General features: G+C 33.2%; 1 protein-coding gene across 23 annotated transcripts in view; it reads right to left on the bottom strand.

Moving 5' to 3' along the window:
• The window catches only part of BAZ2B (bromodomain adjacent to zinc finger domain 2B), a 245,977-nt gene that overhangs the window by 72,723 nt on the left and 150,592 nt on the right, over positions 1–22,662 (bottom strand). For 15 of the 23 annotated variants that reach the window (XM_033112763.1, XM_033112772.1, XM_033112767.1 and 12 more), the window contains 8 exons: positions 18,600–18,800; positions 17,870–18,265; positions 14,791–15,397; positions 12,866–13,159; positions 11,628–11,688; positions 10,706–10,814; positions 10,337–10,438; positions 469–679 (listed from right to left, as the gene is read on the bottom strand). In XM_033112763.1, the coding sequence (XP_032968654.1) occupies positions 469–679; positions 10,337–10,438; positions 10,706–10,814; positions 11,628–11,688; positions 12,866–13,159; positions 14,791–15,397; positions 17,870–18,265; positions 18,600–18,800 (1,981 nt within the window). The remainder of the gene's footprint in view (positions 1–468; positions 680–10,336; positions 10,439–10,705; positions 10,815–11,627; positions 11,689–12,865; positions 13,160–14,790; positions 15,398–17,869; positions 18,266–18,599; positions 18,801–22,662) is intronic. The other 8 variants (XM_033112770.1, XM_033112773.1, XM_033112779.1 and 5 more) reach the window with 3 other exon arrangements.

Below are 22,662 nucleotides of genomic sequence, written 5' to 3'. Positions count from 1 at the left end.
ACTACAGAAGAACCCAAGCTAACAGACTGGGGTTACTTACCAGTAAATGGAGTTCTCTGACTGAAAATTTACTCCACAGATCCACATATTTTGGAGTTATTCCCTTGTACCACCTCAAGGAATCGGGAGCTGTTAAAATGAGAATTTCCAGAAGGTTGGCACAACCTTAAGGTGTGTGCCAAGTGCTGGTTGATTCCCTTTCTGTGCAAGCCTTACAAGCTCCTCACCCACCTTTGTAATTCTAAACACACAGGGTATGGTGTATTTGAGTATGGCTCTTGAAAGGAGCTTACCTAATCAAAGAACTCCAGTTACCAGTGGGACTCCTTATTTTCTTATTTTTATTTTAACATAAATATCTACCTTTTAGAAATTGAGAGCAGTGTCAATCATTCATAAGTCAAAAACATAAGAAACACTTCTACTTTTTAGTATGACTTTTGCAGTGTCAAACACATTATGTCTCACCTTGAGCTTGCAGTTTTCTTAGTAATTTGGCATCTGTGTTATCCAGAAATTCAGCACTGCCAACATTTGGAGGTCGGCCCTTGCGACGTCTCATCCTGGATTCCTCTCTGGCTCGTTGCCTGTCTGGGTTTGGTGGTCGTCCTCGGCGACTTTCCATTGCCCTGATGCGAGGAACGACATCCTCTTCTTTCAAAAGACACCACTGCATTCCCTTTTAATTAACATTTTCGAGAAATAATATATTACAAATAAAATAAACACAAGTGAGCAGTATGTCAGAAAAGTCCAGGTAAATTCACCAACATTTTGAAATTTTAAAAGCCTGTACAAATTTTACGAATTTTATTTTTGAACTAAATTTAAAATTGTTCATGGCCTTTGGCATATTTTTGGTATTCTTACTTTAATGACTTGAATTTTAAATACATAGAGAGAATTATACCTGTATCTATAAACATGAACATAGACATATATATTTTAATCACCATTTCTGAACTATAATGACGATAAAGTTGGCAGATATTTGAAAATATTAGTTGTGTGATGATACCCCTATGGACTGTTCTCAAGGGTTATCAGTTCAGCCACACATAAGATTGTTCAAATAATAGATGCAAGTTTCTCTTCATAGAAATATTATAGCTAATAAATCAAAAAGAAATGTTAGAGTTAGAATATCAGCATTTTGTAATAGCTGATGAATTAGGTAATCTAATCATTGAATATGAATGGTTGCTAATCACCAAAAAGAGAGACAATCAGATAGACAGTTCACTCCATCACCTATAAGTAGTCTTGCCCCACTGAAAAATCAAAACTGGATTTGACTGTACTGTACACCTGAAGCTGAATAACACTGTATGTCAACTATAATTTAATATTTATATAGTCATGGGATATGGAGTACAGCATAGGGAATAGAGTCAGTGGAGTTTTAACAACTTTATATGATGTCAGAGGAGTAACAGATTGGGCGAGGGGGATATCACTTTGTGAGGGGTATAAATGTCTAACTATTACATTGTTTTGTATAGCTGAAACTAATGTAAAAAAATGCAGTTAAAAAAAACCTGGATTTGATTAAGCCTCTAGGCTTAATTACTATATCTTCACAGGAAAATAGGGAGAGAAGTATATGTTAAACTACACAGCAAAATCCAGTCTGTAGAAAATTCTATAAATTACCGAGTTTCTTCAACAAGTAAATTTCAAGAAGTAAACAGACCGTGGAAAGTTTAAAGGAGACTTTAAAAACATATTAAACAATCCAGTGTGTGGATTATCTAGATATTGATTCAAATAAACTATCCAGAAAATTACAACAATTTCAAGAAAATTGAAAAACTTAAACAATAACTGATATTTGAGGATATCAAGAAATTATTTTGAAGTGTGATAATGGTACTGTGGTACTCTTGTAGAAAACAACAATCCTTACCTTGTTTTAGAGATATAAATTGAAACATTTACAGATGAAATAAAACGTACCCGATTTGCTTCAACGAATTATGGAAGAAAAGAAGCAGATGGCGGTATATGTCAAACAGTGTTGGCCATGTGATAATTTCTGAAGCTGATGATGGATGCGTGGTGTATATTATTCTGTCTACTTTTGTGTCTATTTGAGATTTCTCATTATAAGTTTCCTGACAGAACCATACAACAATATAATGCTGGTGTGTTATAGGAATAATCCTGTTCAGTGCATAGATACAATCTGAGTCTGGTTTTCATTATCCTCCATATGTCAATCAAAACAAACACATTCTTATATTACCTTACTTAGAGTAATATGTCCAAAGCATTATGCTCATATACGGGAAATGTCTCCTTTTAAAATAATTCTTCTAAAACAATTGTTTTATTATATCTTACTTCTTTTTTTTTTTTTTAAGATCTAATTCCTTTAGTGTAAGGGTTAAGAAAATTTTTTAAATGTGCTTTTTTTCTTAGAAGAATTTCAAACTTGAACCACTGTGGGCAATTCTGCAATCAAAACCATTCAAAAGTTCTTGAGTTATATTTTATGGCATGATTCCTAACCTGGGGCAAGGAGTCTATGAATATCTCATTCAATGGGTACTAAAAATACAAATACTATTCCTGTTACCATAACTGAGAATAGTTACAGCCACATTTCAGCACTGTGCTTTATTCCGGGTATTTTGAATACATTATATATTTTAATCCTTACAACAACTCTATCTAATATAGGGGTTCTTATTGTCCCTACAGGACAATTGAGGGAATTCAGGTCCAGTGAGGCTAAATAATTTCCTGAGGAACAGAGATAATAAGGAACAGAACTGTGATTTGAACCCAGGACTGTCTCACTCTAAAAACCTGTGCTGTTAACCACTACATGTACTTCATTGATGTGACAAAGATATTCTTATACTTGATAAGTAACTAATCACAATATTCAGCCATGAAAGCTCAGCCAAGATGATGTCAACAGAACTGTCACAAAAATAATTAATGCATATAGTCCATATTTATATGTAAAAAATAATAACCATACTAATTCTTTTCAGTAATTCCCATGTTAAAAATAATTTTAAAAATTGATTCTGAAGAAAATAAGGATTTTTTGCTGAAATTTCAAATGAAGTCAACAGGAACAATAGTTGTACTAACTGCATTTTTAGGCCATAAACCACTAAGAAGGAAGCCATCAAAACAATTTTATGTTCACCACTATGGGAAGCTTTTGATTAGTTTAGGTTTTCATTTTTCTATTATGGTCTTAGGCACCACAGCACCATGCATCACATAAATTGAAAAATATAAAAGTGACATTTGTGGCACTTGGAGTTGAAGAGAGAGACTAATAAAAAGGGTCTGTATTGAAATCTGCATTCAGTCTTTAAAGTATCTTCTTAATAAAATAAACTTTTAGCCAAGATTTAAAGAGTTTGATCAATTATCCTTTTTTTTTATCCAGTTACAATTTTTACATAGTTGTGTTTTTATTCATTGAGGAAAACATAACTGTGTCAGAAAAGGAATAGACTATTTGGGGACCAAAACTTACCAGAGAAATGTAGTGACATTATTATTTACATTCTGCCCTTGGCATTTATAAAATAAATACTTTCTAAGGGAATTACATATTTTGGGCTACATATACTATCTTCTGACTCCTGGATTTTAGAAAATGAGAAATGGATTGTTAGGAAAATCAGAAGCTTATATTATAGCTTTAATTAACTGAGTAGCCAAAATAACTGTGGATAAGGGGAAAAAAAAGAAGCATTTTTCTCAATAAGCTTTTTTTCAGGAAAAGCAAATACAGTTTACATCACTTGATTCATATGCTATAAGCTTTTTTCTCAATTAGAAATTATGCATCAAAATAGAGTTAGTTCTTTAATTCTTTTTCTTAATTTCTAAGACTTAGACAGCAAATTGCTCCTAAAAATAATCTTTCTTGATCAAAAATTAAAGACATGGATAAAAAGATAGACAATAAACACTATGGAGGTGGTGACAGATTAAGTCTATTATTATACTATTATAACACCATTTCCAAGAGTTATTAATTTAAATTTTTAGCAGTAACACATTCACTTCTATAAATACTACAAAGAGAAATGCAAAATGGTTTATGTTTTATTTTAGAAGACTAAACAAAATAATTAAGGTAAATAAGTAAATTATGTAAGTACACTATATACTGCACACTTTATGCATTATAAAAGTACACTATAAGACTATAAATAATATATTATAAAAATAGTTTCCACTAGTTAAGCATTTGTTGAGGCACCTACTCTGTACAAAGGTATAACATTCTCTAAAAGTAAACTAGAGAAAGTCGTCTCCCTAAAAGGACCAACATTTTTAAATAGGACCTCAGGCTCAGGTTATTCCAATGTAGGTGATTCAAGGACCATGCTCTAAGGAGTTATGAATTCTGTGTAGAAGTTGGCACAGAATTGTCCACTTGTAGGTGGATTTATTTATGGGGAGAAAGCAGTATATAAGCAAATGAAGTAAACCAGTCCACCAAAAGCCAATTCACTGAATGATCCATTTGCCAACTTACTGAATATATTTTTTTTAAGTTTTAATTTCACTAACTCTTTGCTGTAGTAATTTCACCGTTGATTTTTAGTCCCAGGCCACTTAGTGTCAGTTTCCGATGTTAACATTTGAGATGGCTAGTTCTTCTCAAAGGCTCAATGTTATGTAAGTGAATAGATACAATTCACTCATGTTTTTCTGGATTGGGACTCATTCTACCCAGGAGCAGTGGTGAATATTTTAAATCTGGATTAAGGTATTTGGTTTGACAATTATAGGTCTGTTAGTCATCATTCAGTGAACTGATCATTTACCGAATAGTTTTTGGCTAAATAATTTTTAGTAAATTTAACCATGGCAGTAAACAAAGTTAATTTTTTTCACTGCCTTTACCTTTAAAAGTATACTTTTAGAATCCTTTACTTCTTCATAATTAGTTTTTTAAAAACTTTTAGAATGTCATACCTAAAAGGGAATTAATCTTAAAGACCTCCTATAATATATATACTTCACATTACAAAAGAGGAAATTAAGGCCTAGAAAAGCAGGCTTCAGTTCTTCACACACAGGATACAGAATTACCCTGCTAGAAATCTAAGAAAAATTTTAGAGTACAAGCAAAGCAAAGGCATCAAATATTTTTCACAGAACGTTGAGATTTCATATTTTAAGAAAACCATGTAAGTTACTATCATGAGAAAAATAAAAATTTTGTCAGATTTCCTTACATCTATTTCATTATAGTATTATGTCTATTTTTAGCTACTTTATGGTGCCATAGGTTAGTGAGAGCTTTATAAACCACAAACTTTACAACATTAGGTATTATTAATTTACTGTTATCACAGCTTATTAATATATACTGAATAGCAGTTTAAGAAAGTGAAACAGTACGAACAAAACTCTATGCTGAGATGTGGGTGTCAGCTATAAAAAAGTTGAGAAAGATGTGGTTTGATAACAATGGTTTCCACAATGTTGACCATGCTTTCCAGTTACACTAGGTTACCTCTTAAGAGTCATGACTTTTAAATACCTTCTTAGATCCACACTTGGATTTATAACATTGGCCTCCTGGTATAGGCCCTTGCCTAGTCATCAAAAATCCTACCTGGCAGATTAGTGACATAAATTTCCAGACTTTTAGATTTCTGGTAGTGATCTTTCATGTTCTCAGAGCCCCTATGTGCCCACAGCTGTTCCATTAGGTGTGACAGTTAACAGCAGAGTTGAATTAGAACCCTTGTTGACTCCCAATCTTTTGTGCTTTACTTATTTGAAATAATTACTAGCATTGCAATCTTGCCACAGACCATTTGTTGCCTGCATTATTGTGAAGTCTTCCTTTATTCCTTATTAACAAAACCCTGATTTTAGCCAGACAGCATTGTTTAGTGTTTTTTCTTCCGCAGGCAATAAGCTTCTCTACACCAGTGATCTTAACTTCTATTTCTTTTGTACTCTTCAGTTTCTGTATGAACTATAATTTTTCCTCAGAGCCAGTCTTTCGAGTTCATTTCTATAGTGAAATGTGTTTGCAATGTTCTTTAGGGAAAATAAATTTTAGAGAAAAAATGCCTGGCACATTAAGTATTTGCCACAAATATTCATTGATGAAATGACTAAGAGAAAAGGCTCTTTTCAGTAAGACTATAGACATTTTTCATTTCTCACAACCCTACGCCACTAAAACAAATCTTCTTAAAATACTTCTCAAATAGAGAAAGCAACATTTTCTAAGTCACTTATAACTTGTTCCTTCTTTGTATCTTTCCTGTTCCTTGCTTTTTTAGCCTTAACGCAGTATATTATCATTACTCTATGCTTGTGAACTTCCTGGTTGGAAAAAAAATACTTAATTGTTCTATTTATGCTTAAAAGTTTTGATCTGTACAATTCAAACAAAGTGATTTTCATAGATTATCCTATATTTCAAGATAAACTTTGTCATTAACAATTTATTTTAAAGCCTCATTTATTCCTAATAAATACCTTTTACCTTTTTACCTACCATATTTACATAAATTAAAAATAAGTATTTTATATTTACCAAAATCTGTCTAGCTCAACCTTTCTTTCTATTATTCTGACACTCAAAAACAAAAGAAAATGACAACAATGATAAAAATTAGGTTCAAAAGTTCTTTATAATGTAATGAAGAAGCCTGTAAGAAATCTATTAATCTTACACTCTTCTCAAAAGGGTTTTACTGGCTAAGGTAGTTAACAGAATTTCATTAGAAAGTAGCCAGCCAGTATAGCATGGACTTATAAAGAGCACTACAGTTCATTTTTGTTCCTTGAAATCTATCATCCTTAAAATCACGGTTTCTATAGAAGCTGGTAGGAAGTATTTGAAGTCGAAGTATCAAGAGATACTGACAGGCAGCTGACTCTACAACTCTCTTACCACATTTATAGACTGAAATAAATTTAAACTGATAATGAATAGATTAAAGCCACGCCCCTCTCCAATTCTGGGGTCAAACTCATCTATTTACTTGAATTAATGACTTCTCTTTTTTATTATTTTTAAGGATAATCATTAGATTGTTGTCCTACAGGAAGAAATTTAATGATAAATTTACTTAAATTTCAATAAATATGAGCTCTCATACCTCTAAAATTACAGTATGATACACAAACATAGTCAATATTTTCAACAGTTTTTTTTAAGTAGTTGGTTTTGTTTACTGGTTAAAAAAAAAAATGACTGCATAAATGTTCATTTTCCACAACTTAATGAAACTAAACAGAATGTTTTACTAATATACACCCTTCCAAACTTTGAGAGATGGCTTTGTAATATTATTTTCATACTTTCCAATTAACTTGTTTGTAGCATCGAAAAATTTTTGCTGTTGATAAAGATATGTAAAATCACTACCTTAAGTTCAGAAATATAGTGAAAAATGATTAAATTATGCAAAATAACTATGGTTCGTACTGCAAATATTATCTTCTACCAAAAATTATCATCTCCTAAATCTCCTTTATAAAATATAGAGTTTTGAAATACTATAGTTACAATTTTTGAAATGCCTTAAACAAAGTTAGAACTTACAGAATTAAATATTGGTGAGGTTTTCTGATGTGTTTTAAAAGGAAAAAGAAAAATGTAATGGACAAAATATATTTTCCAATGTAAACGTATTGCTATGAGTGATTAAGAATACTAATGAATCTGCAAATTCAGCACTTGCTATCAAACACCCAAAAAAGACATAGAAAGCTTGAAAAACTGTAGCAATAACATGTAAAATCGTTATATACAATATCCATGCATTTGGAAAACTGAATGATTAGCTTTCTTCAATTATAAGAGGTATTAGTGTTTATTTTTATAAATAGGAAATTATTTTCAATATTACATATGTAATACAAGCAAATTTTAGAAAATATGAAACATGCAAAATATATGTAATACAAGCAAATTTTAGAAAATATGAAAAATGATCCATTGTACCACCAAACATTACATCCATCATTAAATGTTGACAATTTTCCTTCCAGTCTTTCAATATGCATAGTTTTGTTTTTCTATATATATAGCCATTGTCCCATTTATACAATTTGTATAAAGGCAGATATTGCAAACACATACAGATCATCACTGCATGGTAACAGTGACTTTGTCCCAAGCTATATTTTACATCTTCTAAAAAATTTAGGCCAAAGTTATTAAACATAGTTACTTTAACAAAATATATATATTTTTTGTTCATTTTCATAGGTATATAATTATGTACATTTCTAATGAATTATATGCTTATACCTATTAATCATACGATATATAGAAATGTATATGGCTCTACAACTATATGCACCTCTAAACATTTTCTAATTACTTACCTTTATTGTTGTTCTTGAAAAGTACCTAAAATGAATACAACTAATTTCTTTTTAACTGAGAGAAGTGCTCTCAAAATTGCTAATATTTTCCCTTATCAGTCCGCTGAAATGTTGGCAGCTTAACATATTCTGGATTTAGTAATTCATCATATTTCCTTGAATGGACTTTATCTCTCAACAAGATAATAGGCATTTGGAAAACACTGATTATGTTTAATAAAAATTGAATGGATGTCAAAGAATATTCTGCTCTGCCTAATGAGGCTTTAGAGATTATGTCTAATTATCACTAATACAAAACTAAAAATCCTTTATGTATTGAACAGCAATTAGCTTTCCTCTCAGAGCAAAAATGTATTGATCTTAAAAACAAAGATATCTTGGACATAAATAGGACAGGTGAGGGTTTGATAACACGAGCCAAAAGATTAAAAAATGAGAAGAATTTTTAAGTAAACTTATTATTTCCTTCTAATACGCTTTATGACTAAACAACTGATCCACTATATATGGAGTGTATAAAATAATGCTTTGGTTCTAAAATTCCGAGAATCTGTTTGGTGGCAATTTAGTGTAAGTTAAACTTTTTTTTTATGTTTAAAAAATAAAAAGAAAAATAGAAAAATCCTTGAATATATTTCCATAAAAAAGTTAAACCTCAGAAAGATACATTTTGGCATTATAGAATTACCAATAAAGAGACAAATAGATCTGGATATAACTTGTTCCTTAAAAAGTCATGGACAACAATGAAAAACAGGTTATACAATTATGTCAGAAACCTCTAGTTTTCTTTAAGTTCTGCCTGGTTGAGGCTGTGTGACTTTAGAAAATTCCCTTAATCTTTGAGCTCTCAAAATAAACCTCTTACAGAATGAGTAATGTCTTTTCTATTTCTATAACTATAAAATTAGAGGGTAAGATAGGATTGAAAAACCTGTCTATGCACAACAGAAAATATTAATTGAAAAAAAATCTTTCTGTGTTATAATGGGCCAAAATGAAGAAAAGGTTCAATCAAGAAAATATCAACTTCAGTCAGCTGAGCATTTTAATCTTTTGAAACATTTTCATTCATACAATCTCACTTTAACTTCACCATAATCCTATGAAACAGAAGTAAAATTATTGTCTCTGTTTTGCAGACAAAGAAATTAAGGGTAAAGGGGGCATCATTTTGTTGTTTGATATCACAAAACTATTCATGGATTAGCAAGAATCAAGGTCTTCTCACTCCTCAACTAGGACCTTTCCATAGAGTTGATAAAGTTCAAGTGAAAATAAGCATATGCAACTGAGTCCAAGTAAGAAACAAAGGCAAAACATTAAAGAGAAAATATAGGCAACGAGGTCTCCGTGGTGGGTTCTTTGTTTTGATTAATGAGGTTGTACATTTAACCCTCCAGCTCAAAGGGAGCTGTGGTGATATTTTCAGTAGTGTGTAAAATTAATTTAAAATTTCAATTTCTGCAAAAAGCAGAAATTTTACTTACCTAATATTAAGGAAATCTACCACCTTCCCCCAAATTACCAAACTTGTGAAAATGGATCATGTAGCATGGCATAATCAAATGACAAGGTCTTTCCAAAAAACTAAGGCATATTTGTCCTCTTTTGGTCTGATTTCTAAACATCTTTTTCCTATTCAAACTCATTTTTAAAAACCTGTTTACCTTTCCGGAAATTAATGCTTTTCTATATTTCCCATGAACATGCAGATACTTTTATACCTGTACAAACTAAAATTATTGACAGAATTAATAAACAGCAAAAAGTTTACTTAAAAAATTTGAAAACATCTATTATGTCAAAGTTCCTTGTTACTGTAACAGCAAATTGAGGCCTCGTGAGTGTTTACCACAAAGGTATATGTATAGCTATACAAATTAACTAACAAAAGGCAATTTTCCAGAGTGTAGTGAAATTTAATTCATTCAGTTTATGGTACTACTTTTTGGTTCAAAGACTATACTTTTTAAAAAGTGGATACCTGCGGTCCATCTCTGGCTTCATAGAAGTCACCCACTCTTATTTTTGCACTGAAGCTGAAATTGTCCCTTGAGATATCCATTATTCCATTTCTGCTGAGATACTGAAAAAATCACATATTTTTCCACTTCAGGTTTTAATAATTACAACCCAGCCTTGATGTATAGCTATCTATCTTCAGGACACTAATGTTTTGCATATTCTGTCAAGGGGCTATGGATTTTATAGAAGATCTATTTAAGTTAAGTACATTAGTCCCGTACAGAGAATATTTTGCATCAAGGAACTTTATCTGAGAAAGGAGTGCACTTTTTTTCATAAGCATGCGTAATAGGCACCAATTGTATGTTATTTGGTGAAAGGTATGTACCTTTATTACTTCAGGGTACTGCCTAAGTTTCTTTCCACATGGAGCATAATATGCTACTTCTCCTTGAAGGCGCCCTCCAAAGTTTCTTATTCTTGTCTCTCTCTGCCAGCTACACATAACAGAAATGAGGGTTATAACATACTCAATTTAAGAAAACTTCTAAAAAATAAAAATAAAAAAACATGTTAACACATGCTCTTTAGAAAACATAAAAAATACTAAGGAAACAAATGTAAACACCAATTATAAGACTCAGATACATTTACTAGTAAAATTATTTCAAGTTTTAGCTAAGTTATTCAACTAAAAATTAATCAAAGACTCAAGTTACAAATACTAAATTCCACTAATTTTTTTTAGAAATCATAACTGGTATTACTTTGGGTATTGAGACATATTCAATAACGTGTCAATGTGTACTGATTTTTTTACATGTGAAAAGTTTAAAGTGAGAAGAGTAAAGTAAACCTAGTTTTCTGCTTTGGAGGCTCATGTACTTCCAGTATGAAAATTCTTAGTTCCAATGAAACCATTTCAGCCAAACTCTGGTCAAGTCCCTCGGTTTGGCCCACAGCGGCTTTCCCTGTCCTTTAATTCTATCTTCAGGAAAACTTGAGACTCTTAACTGTGTCCTTCCGTTTTGCCAAATGACTTGCTCTTGCTACTTTTTCAGTCATATTCCCACCTGGCTGCATCCTGTCCCAGCTCTGCCATAAACACAGCAGTTAGCCTTAATTTCAGTTTTCTGATATATTAACTTCTTTTAACTTCTGATATATTAACTCCTTTTTCCTAGCTCTTCTGCTCTAATAAATACAATGCAGTATAGTCACTTCTTTCATTAATAGTAGAAAATGAGAAATCAAACATGCATAAATACTATGTGGGGGAGAAACAAAAAGGGAAATCTTGTTTTGCATACCCATATTCCAAAGGAATACGCAGCTCACGTTCATCTGTTACTCTTCTTCTTTTGGATGTGCCTTCAAGAGAATTCAACCAGTTAACATCAAGGACTAGTTTACGCAGATGACAAGTTTTTGATAGATTTGAAACTTTTCTTTAAATAAAGTATCTTAATGATTTGGATTAGTGTTTTTCTGCAACTTGTACATTATTTTTAGATGGTTTTCAACAAAACACATTGTATAAAGTAGAGGATTTCTTTTTTCTTTGGTCTATATGACAGAAAAAACTGATATTTCTAAAGAGAGTACAATGGAAGGTAAAAATATATAGCTTTCCTCTCATTTTGTTATTAAAAAATATCTAAAGAAGTAGGAGAATAGTAGAGGTTTCAGAAAACTATGTACCGTTGTTTTCTTTGAAAATGAGTTTTAAGACACTAAAAAATTTCAACAGCTGGTTGACACATTTAAAAATAATATAACATCTATGCATATATGGTCAAAAACACTATTAGGTCTTTTAATCACTAACCTAAAGTACAAAGGAATCAGATTATGATTATATGTAAAATTTTTCATAGACAACAATTAAGTTTCACAAATGCATATACATGCATTTTAAATTAGTAAACTATCATACTGGCTTGTGGTAAATGAAAGCAAAATCAGAAATTTCCAAGAAAAGAGCACAATAAGTAAACAACACAGTATTTCACTATTCACCTCTATATTTTCTTAGCTACTGAAATTAAGAATAGAGCATAGTTTTGGAATGTTAATGTAAAAACTTGTAAGGAGGACCTCTAGCAGTTTCTAAAAGGTCAAATAGAAAAAAAAAGATATAGGACGTTAATGGAATAGTAACACCACTCACTGATGTAAACGACACTGACTGTGTGGGGCAGATACACGATTGTATCTTAAGTAACCAAGTGAGCTCATTTTTATAAAGTACAGAAAAAGTACAGTGTCCATCAAATACTAAATTTTAGAAGCATAAATGAAACATGGAAGCAGGAATGTATTCGAAATCAAGAGTTGTCATCATGCAGGTTCTAAAAATGGAAGCCCAGAGAATAAAAATGGTAATGGGTCAGACCCTTCGAAAATACATGCTGACCTTTCGTCGCCAACCTACAATCTAGCCGTAACCCTTGATTCCAATGAGCTCATCCTTAGAACACTGAATAAATAAGAGTTCGTGCTATGGTTTGCCTTCTACTTTACAATAATAAAAATAAAGTGTAGGTACCAGAGTGTGGACTTGAAGTAAGTGTGGAAGAAGGTGTGCCAAGAAAAGCAGGTGACTGGGATTCAGAACATAAAGCAGCAGAAGCAGAGCCTGGGGCTTTTGCTATGTGGAGGTTACGAGGTGTTGAGTGAGCTGTGAGACTGATGGAAGGGCTTTTGACAGAGGAGGTTGTTTTATTCAGTTTCATTGAAGTTTTCTCTCCTTCAGTATCACTATCTGATTCATCTTGGTCTTTATCATCATCATCATCATCTTCTGATCCTTCTGTATCTGATTCTGAATTACTATCTGATTCTGGGAAGTAAAAGAAGCATTTGTATATTATAACTAGATAATCACCAACAGTTTGCAATTTGTATCTAAATGGAATAATTCAGGAATCAGCATCTGTGAATGAGAACTCATATGAGCAACTTTCCTGAAGAGTGACTGTAAAAATTACTATGTTACAAGCTATTTGAGTACAATGTATACAGGCTATAAATCCTCAAAACTTCATTAATAGTATCCATTTTACTCAAAACTTTAATCATAAAAGAGGTCTTCTCATATGACACTATTCACATGATGAGTACTGCTTAGCATCTTCAAATCACTTTTAATTTAATGGAGAAACTAAGTACAGAGGGAATATAATTGACTATTGAAATGAATAGATCCCAAAAGCTTAAGAAGTACACTAGGCTCAGCAGGAGGAAGAGAAGAATGCAACTACCATCATCCTTTCACCTGGACTTTGAGATAAAAGAAACTTCTGGAGGACATTCTTGGCTTTGTTGGCTTTAGTTATTCTATGCAGATTTAAGGCTTCACAAAAGATCAGAATTACAGAAATAATTGTAAGAGATAATTTAATGACAATAATTAGTTTGTTCTAGCAATGTAGTCCTATAAATGTATCCACTCCCTACAGTCTATTCCTGAATGACATTTGTTCAACACAGGACTGATATTTATACTGTGTCTTAACGGTTCCCAGAACAACAGCTTTTGTGGAATTGTTTTGTGTAGTATTACCGGCCTACATTAAAGTTCATTATAAAAGTTGTCTTTGAAAGTTTGCTAATATTGACATTTGTTATCTATCATGCAAAGTTGTATTTATGGGAATACCAGGAAAAAATATTATCAGGAAAAGTTGTTCTTACCTTGACCAAGGAGGTTGTTTTTACCTTATACACACTTTATTTAAATTATATGACTGACTATATTTTCCTATTCTTTTTGGCGGCTAGAAAATTTACAATTGAATTTGTGGCTGACCAGTAACAAACCCAAAATCTTTTACAATGTATTTCATCTTTGTATTTAAAATTTAAGCTATTTTAAATTTTATGTTTTCAATCCTCTGTTGAACAAGAAGGAGGCTTAAAGGGAGGAAAACAAAAAGAAGTGAATAAAAAAACAAACAACCAAATCTAGAAAGGAGTATCAAAATAAAAGTAGGGGGTACTCTATATGTTATTAAATAAATTCTGTGTTACCAATAGACATTCACAGGGATTTAGGTTTTTAGTACTTTCTGAATGACTGTGGCTACAATTTTACTTTTGTTCAAAATATCTAGTGACACATTTTAACAAGTAGCAGAAAAGAAGAAAAAAAGGACAAATGAGTGATCCTAAATTAAATGAAAATTAAGCAAATCCGTGAATTTATTTCTTAATTCGTGAGTCATTTATATTCACTTTAAAGTTATTATTATTTGTTTAACGTTAAATGAATAACGAAGCTGAGAATTTCACTTTGGATTTCCAATTTCAGTTACTCCTGTATTGTACCAGCTCACTACAGAAACGCACATAGCTGTACGAAACAGTGAATGACAATGATTTTTTTAAGTCTGTGAATTAAGAACCTCTTTCAAATGTTTTGGTTCACATGGCAGTTAGAGAAACACTTCAGATTTTAAAACAGACAATAACCTGATTGGCTGTCATCAGATTCGTCATCTTCATCATCCTCCTCATCTTCTTCCTCATCATCTTCCTCTTCATCCTCATTGGAATCTTCAGAATCTTTACTGCTGGGAATGTCGGAATCTGTTCCTCGAAACTGTTCCACTAATGACTTTGCAGGATGAGCGTGATGCTGGCCTTTCAATGTGTTCACATTATTGCTAGCTGCTTTTTCCTTCCCTTGACTATGCAATATGGGAGAGGCTGAGGGCATTCCAGTTGTCTGATTGCCAGGGGTCCTTCTTCCACTTGTACTCAGGTTTACAGGTGAGGAAAAAGGGGTACTACTCGCAGTAGCAATGTTTTCATTCATCTTACTCTGCATCTTAGTTTTGGTAGTAAGCGCGAGAGGGGCTTCTTGAATGACACTTTGAATAACTCCATTTGGTTGGTGATTACCTAAAAGTGCATTTGTCAAGAATGGATTAGGGTGGTTGTTTTCTAATGTTTGTTTTGGATGTGCTGGTGAACTAGAGGTTCCTTTTGGATTTGACAAAGCTGCAATAACCTTCTTCAGGCTCTTAGATGACTCCTGTTTCTTTAACTGTGCTGGGAATGTCTGTTTATATTGTTCCTGTTGAAACGTAAGTTAAAAAACAAAACAATATGCCATGAGAACAAAGATTACTTTTAATTGCCTACAGTATCTGACAACAGTATCTGTGCTTATATACAGATTTTAAATAATGATATACAGGTGCGACAAAAGCAGTGGAAGTGATAACTAGCTGGTTGCTGAACCTTGGGTAAACATAATATATTTAAAATCCAATTAGGCTTTCCCCCTTAAGCTGTGTTTCCTGACTGTCCCCACTCTCTTTACTATTGCTCCCATTTTCTCAATAGTCCAAGCCTGAAACCCTGAAATCATCTTTTTTTCTTTTTTCCAAGTCAGCCATATTACTGTCTTTTGGATTCTTTCATTAAAATATTGCTCAAATTGGTATTGCTTATCATCATTTCTTCCTATCCAACTCTCAACGTGTGCTATACACGAATGCCAATTTTATCTTAACATAAGTTTAATTTTATTACATAAGTTTAATTTTATTACATTAGCTCCTTGGTCAAAAGCTTTAGTGCCTCCTTTATCATTGCAAACTTTATAAAAAAGCCTAAGTACTTATTTAAATTACTATCCAAGTTGGCACTTACATACCTTTTTAGGCTAACTGGACTATTTGTCATGCCCTGTGGATTTCATACTTTCACCACTTTTATATTTTGCTATAACTATTTTCTCTGCATGAAATGTTCTTCTCTTACAAATTTTAAGCTGATGAAATCCTGTTCATTCTTCAAAATCCAACCCAAGAAGCTTTCCAAAATCCAACCCAAGAAGTTTGTTCCAGCCAGAAGCACTCACCTTGGTTTAAAACACTTCTGCTCTTGAATTATGTGTTGTTGGTAAATAGCTTAACCTCTCTGAGCCTTAGTTTCTTTATCTCTCAGAGTTTCATAAAGATGTATAAGATTGTGTGTGGACAAAGCCAAGCTTAGCTACATTTATTAAGCAAGTGTTTAATAAGTGATTTTCTAATAGGCAGTCATATACAATTATTTAAATAAGAAACACTTAAGAAACTCTTAAAATATTAAGAAACCTTTCATAATACAAATACTTCTTGATGTGACTGACTGTAAATTCATTTATCTGAAAGTGGAATATATTAATAACAATTAAAATAGCCCCCAAAATGTAATTTTTAACGTGCTTCATTTACTCATGGAGAGTCAATAATGTGATGCTACTACAATACCTCCTGGTGATTGAACAATGAATTACAACTCATCCCATGCATGATATTATGATACCATTGGTCGTTCCATTGAGATCAGTGATTCTCACATCTGGCTGCACAGCAGATCATCTGGGAAGCTTTTTAGATATGCAATACCTTAGTCTCAAGCCAAGAGATCCATATTTAATTGTTTTGAGGTGATATTTCTTTTTTAAAATTTCCCATATGATTTTATTGAATACTTAGGTTTGAGAATTACTCATTTGGATTCTCAAAAAAGCCCAGTTTCTTCCAGTTATTTTTCCTTGACCCTATTCTTAAAGTCTTCACAGTAAAATAAGAGTCAGTGGACTAGAACACTGTGACTTTGTTGTTAAAGAAAGCCAGCATATCGTAGTGGTTAAGGAGAAGAACTCTTAGTACCACACTACGTAGGTTTGAATTCTAGCTCCCTCACTGACTACCAGTGTGATCTTGGGAGTTATTTAAGCTCTGCGCATCTCAACATGATCATCTGTTAATGGTCATCATAACATTAGTAACACTAATGTGTCAATGCACGCTCAGCACTTAAAACAATGCTTGTCAAATACTAAGTGCTCTACCAGTGTTATCTAAGGTTTACGAAGCCTACTGATAATTTTGTAACCTAAAGACAGGACAATGTGTTCAAACACGGTATTTTTTCTCTACTCTGGGCTGGTTCTAGAATAAAAAAGCAATGATTATTTAATTACTAGAATTCTACTGCACATGTGGATGCAGACTACACAGTAATATAAAATCAATAGCAAGAAAATAAAGATTAAAAAATTCTCTGATGAGTGGTTCTGGTTTTGCGTAAATAAAAGATATTCAAAATAATTTGTATTTCATATAATTCACTAAGAATAGCAAAGGAAAATGAATCTTTCTAAAGGATTTTTACACTTATAATTGCTAAATTTAAGAGGTAAATAATTCAAGAATTTGTTTCTTTATAAAAGAATATATTGACATTAGAAAGAAAGGACATTGATTTTTAAACAAAAGTAACTATCAAGTATATCTTATTCAAACATATTTCTCCCCTTACTGCTAAATCATTAAACCAGGGGGGAAATGACATGATTGTGTTGCCAAAACTATATTAAGCAGATGTATATGTATCTATAAAATCAGAGAAATTTAGTTTCCTGATGTGCCTATTTGACAAAGAAAGTATAAAAATAAGAGTAGAATTTAATTTAAACCTACATATTGTTGGATTATATAAAAGCTCTTTTTCTAATAATAAAATCCTTCCAGAAATAATTTTAACTCACCCGTTTGGATCGCAATTCACTGGTCAAATGACTAGATTCTTCAGAGGTATTTTTATTCCCTGCTTTAAGTACGTCAGGAGAAGGAACTATGAGTTTCATGTAAGTTTCCTTTTTGGCTTGGTTTACCAAAGATAAAGGTTTCACATTGGACACCAATCCCGTAGACTGTATTACACTTGTGTGTTTGTTCACAGATTCCTCCTTTGCCTGAGAGCTTTGGAAAATAAATGGAAGCTGCTGTGACAAAACCTGAGGCTGCTTCTGCTGGGATTGGAATGATGAGTGAGTCTGGGATTCAGACACAAGAGGTAATGGCTGGTGTATTCTTTTTTCCTGGGCTTTTTCAGTTGTTTTCTGTCCATCTGCTTTTGGGTCTGAAATACCATGTAATAGCACCTGCAAATGAAAGTTAAAAGTCAACTACTTACCATTTATTAAAACAAAGGACATCCAGCAGTAAAACTTGGGGGAAAAGGGGACTTTACAAAGTCCCTTGTGAACCTCACAGATCTATCATTACCTAATGACTAACGATAGATCTGTAAGGCTCACAAGACATATACTAAATGTCTCTGTAAAAATGATTCTCTATCTCCTCTTTTTCCTCCTTTTGCAAAATAACTAAAGGCGATAATTAAATGTAAACTTTATAAACTTCGAGAGTCACGATGAATCAGTTAATGTCTAAATATGAAAAATGTGTGGATACTGCCAAGGGAACTATTTATACCTGGTTGTTACTTTTATGTTGTGCTTCGCTCTCGGAATCAGAATCATCATCTTCACTTTCTTCAATACTTTGATCTTCTTCTTCATCTTCTTCTAGGTCATCTGAATCACTGCTACTAATGCCTTCACTGGAGGTGTCTGACGACGTGCCCGAATCACTATCACTGTTGCTAGAACTTTCCACAGCTTTCTTCCTTGGTTTCTGGACAAAGACAAGATTTTCACCAAGACTTTAATTTTAGAACAAAATCAAGTTTCAGTACGAAGTATGCTCTCTTCATTTTCAAATGATTATTTTCAATCTCAAAATGTCATTTCAGGAAAAAGGGAATAGTCACATGCTGTAAGGTTACTATTCAACAAACTGATCAAATTAACTTATCTGACAGGACCTCTCTGATAAAATGTACAAGCTCTGTCATGTACAGAGTATTGGAAACATTAATATTACAAAACATCAATATAACAAAACACAAAGACAAATTTAGAAAATAGTAATTCCAATTATGATATGGATCACATACATTGAAGTTCTATATTTAGCTTCAGTCTTCTTTCTTTATGCAGATAGCAAGTCAGCAGCCAAATATTCACATATAACATGCCAAACACACCTTTCTAGGTGCGGGACTACAGTGATGTCTAAAACAGAGTCCTTGCCTTCAAGAAACTTACATGGTGTCGGTGGTGGTGGTACATACAGTAGACAGATGATTAATATAAAAGCAAATAATTCCATACAGTAGTAAGTGCTATAGAAAAGATAAGATAGGTAGCAACAGATTTATAAGCTGCTTTCATTAGGATCAAGGAATTTAACTTTTTGTATTTTACATCAAAAACACATAGAAAAGTATAATGGAGATTTATTTCTGAAACATTGAAGATTCTATAGGAAAAAGAAAATCCAAAGGCTGGAAGAAGGGGACATTAAGTCGCTTTATGCAAAAAGTTTTGGGTTTAAAAAAACAGACCCTAGTAGTGTATAAAAAAAGGAAAAAAACATGAGATGATTTATAACTAAATAACTATTAACAATGGAAAAGTTAATACTCTGCCAAAAGGAAGACTGAAAAGGAGAAATACTGAAATGATATAGAGCAATAGATTGAGTACAATCCAAAATTACTTAGGAACATTTCAATAGCATTTGCTGACAGATGAAATAAAGAATAAAATATAGAAACGTTAATAAATTACAAAAGCAATGAATTACAAAAGCTATGGTCTTACCGAAAATATTGCCTTTCATGACTATTGGGCTGAGAAATGGAAGATATAATACACCTCCTTCAACAAGAAGCCAAGCTGAAGTCACACTTACAAACTGGGAATCTATACTCTTTCCTCTGTACCTTCTGAAATTTCATTTACATTAAGTAAATGCACTCTTGCGGCTTTATTCTGCTTTCAATGGTACTCTGTGAACTGCTCCAAACGAGCAACTACTAAAGCTTCTTCCAGAGACACAGCTTCAATTAGCCCACTAGTAGTTACCATCACTCCCTGAGCCATCTTTCTCTCTCACAGTAAAACAGTGATGAGGACCCGAATTGAAATAGTGTGGGAATCACAAGTTGAGAAAGACCAAAGTGGAAATTAAGGGAAACAATAGTAATATTAAGCCTACCAGTTGTTTTTTAGGGAAACAGCTCCTTCCTTGCAACCAAAACCTGTGTTGGGGATATAAGCACCAGTAGCAAGACTATGAAAATCATAAGGAATCTAAACTGAAGTTACCACTTTTGGTTTCAGTGTGGGCTAAGAAAGGAAATAAATGAAGGCGCTACAGTGATTTAGCAGAGAAAACTAAACTCCTATTCCAATGCCCAAGTACTCTGTAGTGTTTTTTTTAAAAGATGGCATGAGAAACGTGGTCCACCTCATGAGTGGGTCTAGAGGTGCAAGTTCCAAAGGTTTATGGTGTGAGATATTCCTTTAAAGAACTTGCCACAAGCAGCCGACCCCTGGGTTCTAATCCAAACTGGGCACAGGGATCTGCGTTGACAAGCACTTCAGGTGATTCTGAGGCAGGTGGTTCTGCAGAGCATACACTGACAGTGTGCAGAGTTTGTGCTTTATAAGGTAACTAATTTAGACCCCATGAAAGAAAAAATAGATGTGAGTAGACTAATCCAAGTATTAGAAAAAAAAGAGAAAAATGAGTTTCAATTTCACCAATTTCATTTTCTTAGTCCCTGTGTGTGTGTGTGTGTGTGTGTGTGTGTGTGTGTGTGTGTGTGTAGGTAGGTAGTTCTTTTATATTCACACATAATTAGGTAGTATGTCTATTTTCTGTCATTTAAACATTTTAAAAATGAGTCTTCTTAGGTTCATCAAAAAATGATCAAAGAGCTTATTAATCCACCCCCCGCCCATCCAATCTGGGAAAGCCTTTCAGAACCCTCTCCTTGAACTTTCATTTCACTGTGTACTTATTTCTTCCAATAACAAAGCAAACACATATTCAAGGCTATTATGTACCAGGCATAGCTGCTCCAGTCTCTAGGGATACAAGCATGTGACAAAAGACAGCAGCTCTGCCTAGTGGGAACAGGGTGAAGAGAATCAGCAAACAATATAAGTAAGTGTTTTTAGTGATAAAGACCACGACTAAAACAGGCTAACTGGATAGACAGTGTGTGTTGGGGTGGGGTGAGGTAAAGATTTATTTAGACGTTTTATCAGGTAAGACCTTTCTGAGCTGGGACCTTAATGGAGGACAAGAGCCAGTCACCTAAAGATAGAGGAGAAGAGAGTTTCAAGACACGGGAAACAGCAAAGGAAACAAGTTTGATGTGTTCAAAGAACGGAGAAGTCAGCTAGACCAGCTATGGCCCAAGGAACATGGGAGAAAGCCATAGGAAATGAGGCTGCAGGGATCAGCACGGCCAGAGCCTACAGGGTTTGGGAGGCCGGGGGAAGGATTCTATCCTGAGTGAGACAGGGAAGTCGTGGAGGGAGTGCTACCACATGGTATTTTAAAACCATAAAGAAAAAAAATTTATGTTTTAGAAAGACTACTTTGGCTGCTGTGGTAACAATAATTTGTATGGCAGCAGGAATAGAACTTACTCAACCTTGAATTGTTTTATTTTCTTTTGCCTCAACAAGCTGTATGTTTGTGTATTTTAGTTTGTGACCTTGTTTAATTTAAATTATCTGCATTTATTCTAAATATACATGCAGACTAAATGAGGGAATTGGACTTAATCAGGGATTTTCAATGAGCAGTATGGAGATATGTAACTCTGCCTCTCAGAAGGGATTATCAAAATTAGCCGAAGAACATTTCTTCAAACTACACATGAAAAGGGCTGATGAAGCAATTTCTAAAAAGCTTTTAAAACGGAAAATACTGAGTATAAAAGTATAGGATTTTCCTTTTTAGTACCAATGTCCTTCATCTCTGTTTTACTTAAACAACCAACAACTACAAATTCATGCCAGACCGTGTATGAGACAAAGATGGTCTTCTTCTGCGTCCCACGTTCTAGTATCCCTCACTTTGACAGCCAATCTCTCTCTAGTGCTATTTCTAGGAGATGCATAAACACTACCATGCTACCTCAGAATCTCTCTTTATATCATTAAAGAGACGCCTCTGTCAGTTTTTACTACCCGCTACCAAAAGTCGTTTTTCTTTTAATAGCACTAATTCTGCTTCAGAAGGAGTGTAGATTCCTTATTGGACCTGAGGACAGGGAAAGTCTCACTCGATGCCTTGTACAACGTGGAGGTACTGGAGAGTTTAGACTTTACTGTGTTATTGTAGCACTACTTCCAACATGGAGGATGGTGCAAAGCTTAAAAACATGGACATTTAACTTTTAGAAATATAGAAATATATCCGATGATATTATGTCTGGGATTTGTTTCAAAACACTAAGGGAATAAGGAATGTGTCTGGCAGCGGTGCAGACAGGCCCTCAGAGCTCACACTGATGGGAATGCCTTTCAAACAAATCCGAAGGAACAAGAGCAAAGAGAACCTGAAGAGCAGCAGTGGAGAGTGTGACCCTGAAACCTGTGTCCCTGGAAGGAAATGACCAAGAGTCTCTCAG

This window comes from Rhinolophus ferrumequinum, chromosome 8 (genome assembly GCF_004115265.2).
Source record: "Rhinolophus ferrumequinum isolate MPI-CBG mRhiFer1 chromosome 8, mRhiFer1_v1.p, whole genome shotgun sequence".
Lineage (NCBI taxonomy): Eukaryota > Metazoa > Chordata > Mammalia > Chiroptera > Rhinolophidae > Rhinolophus > Rhinolophus ferrumequinum.
The sequence above is the reverse complement of the archived record's forward strand: the minus strand, read 5'-3'. Positions and strand labels throughout refer to the sequence as shown.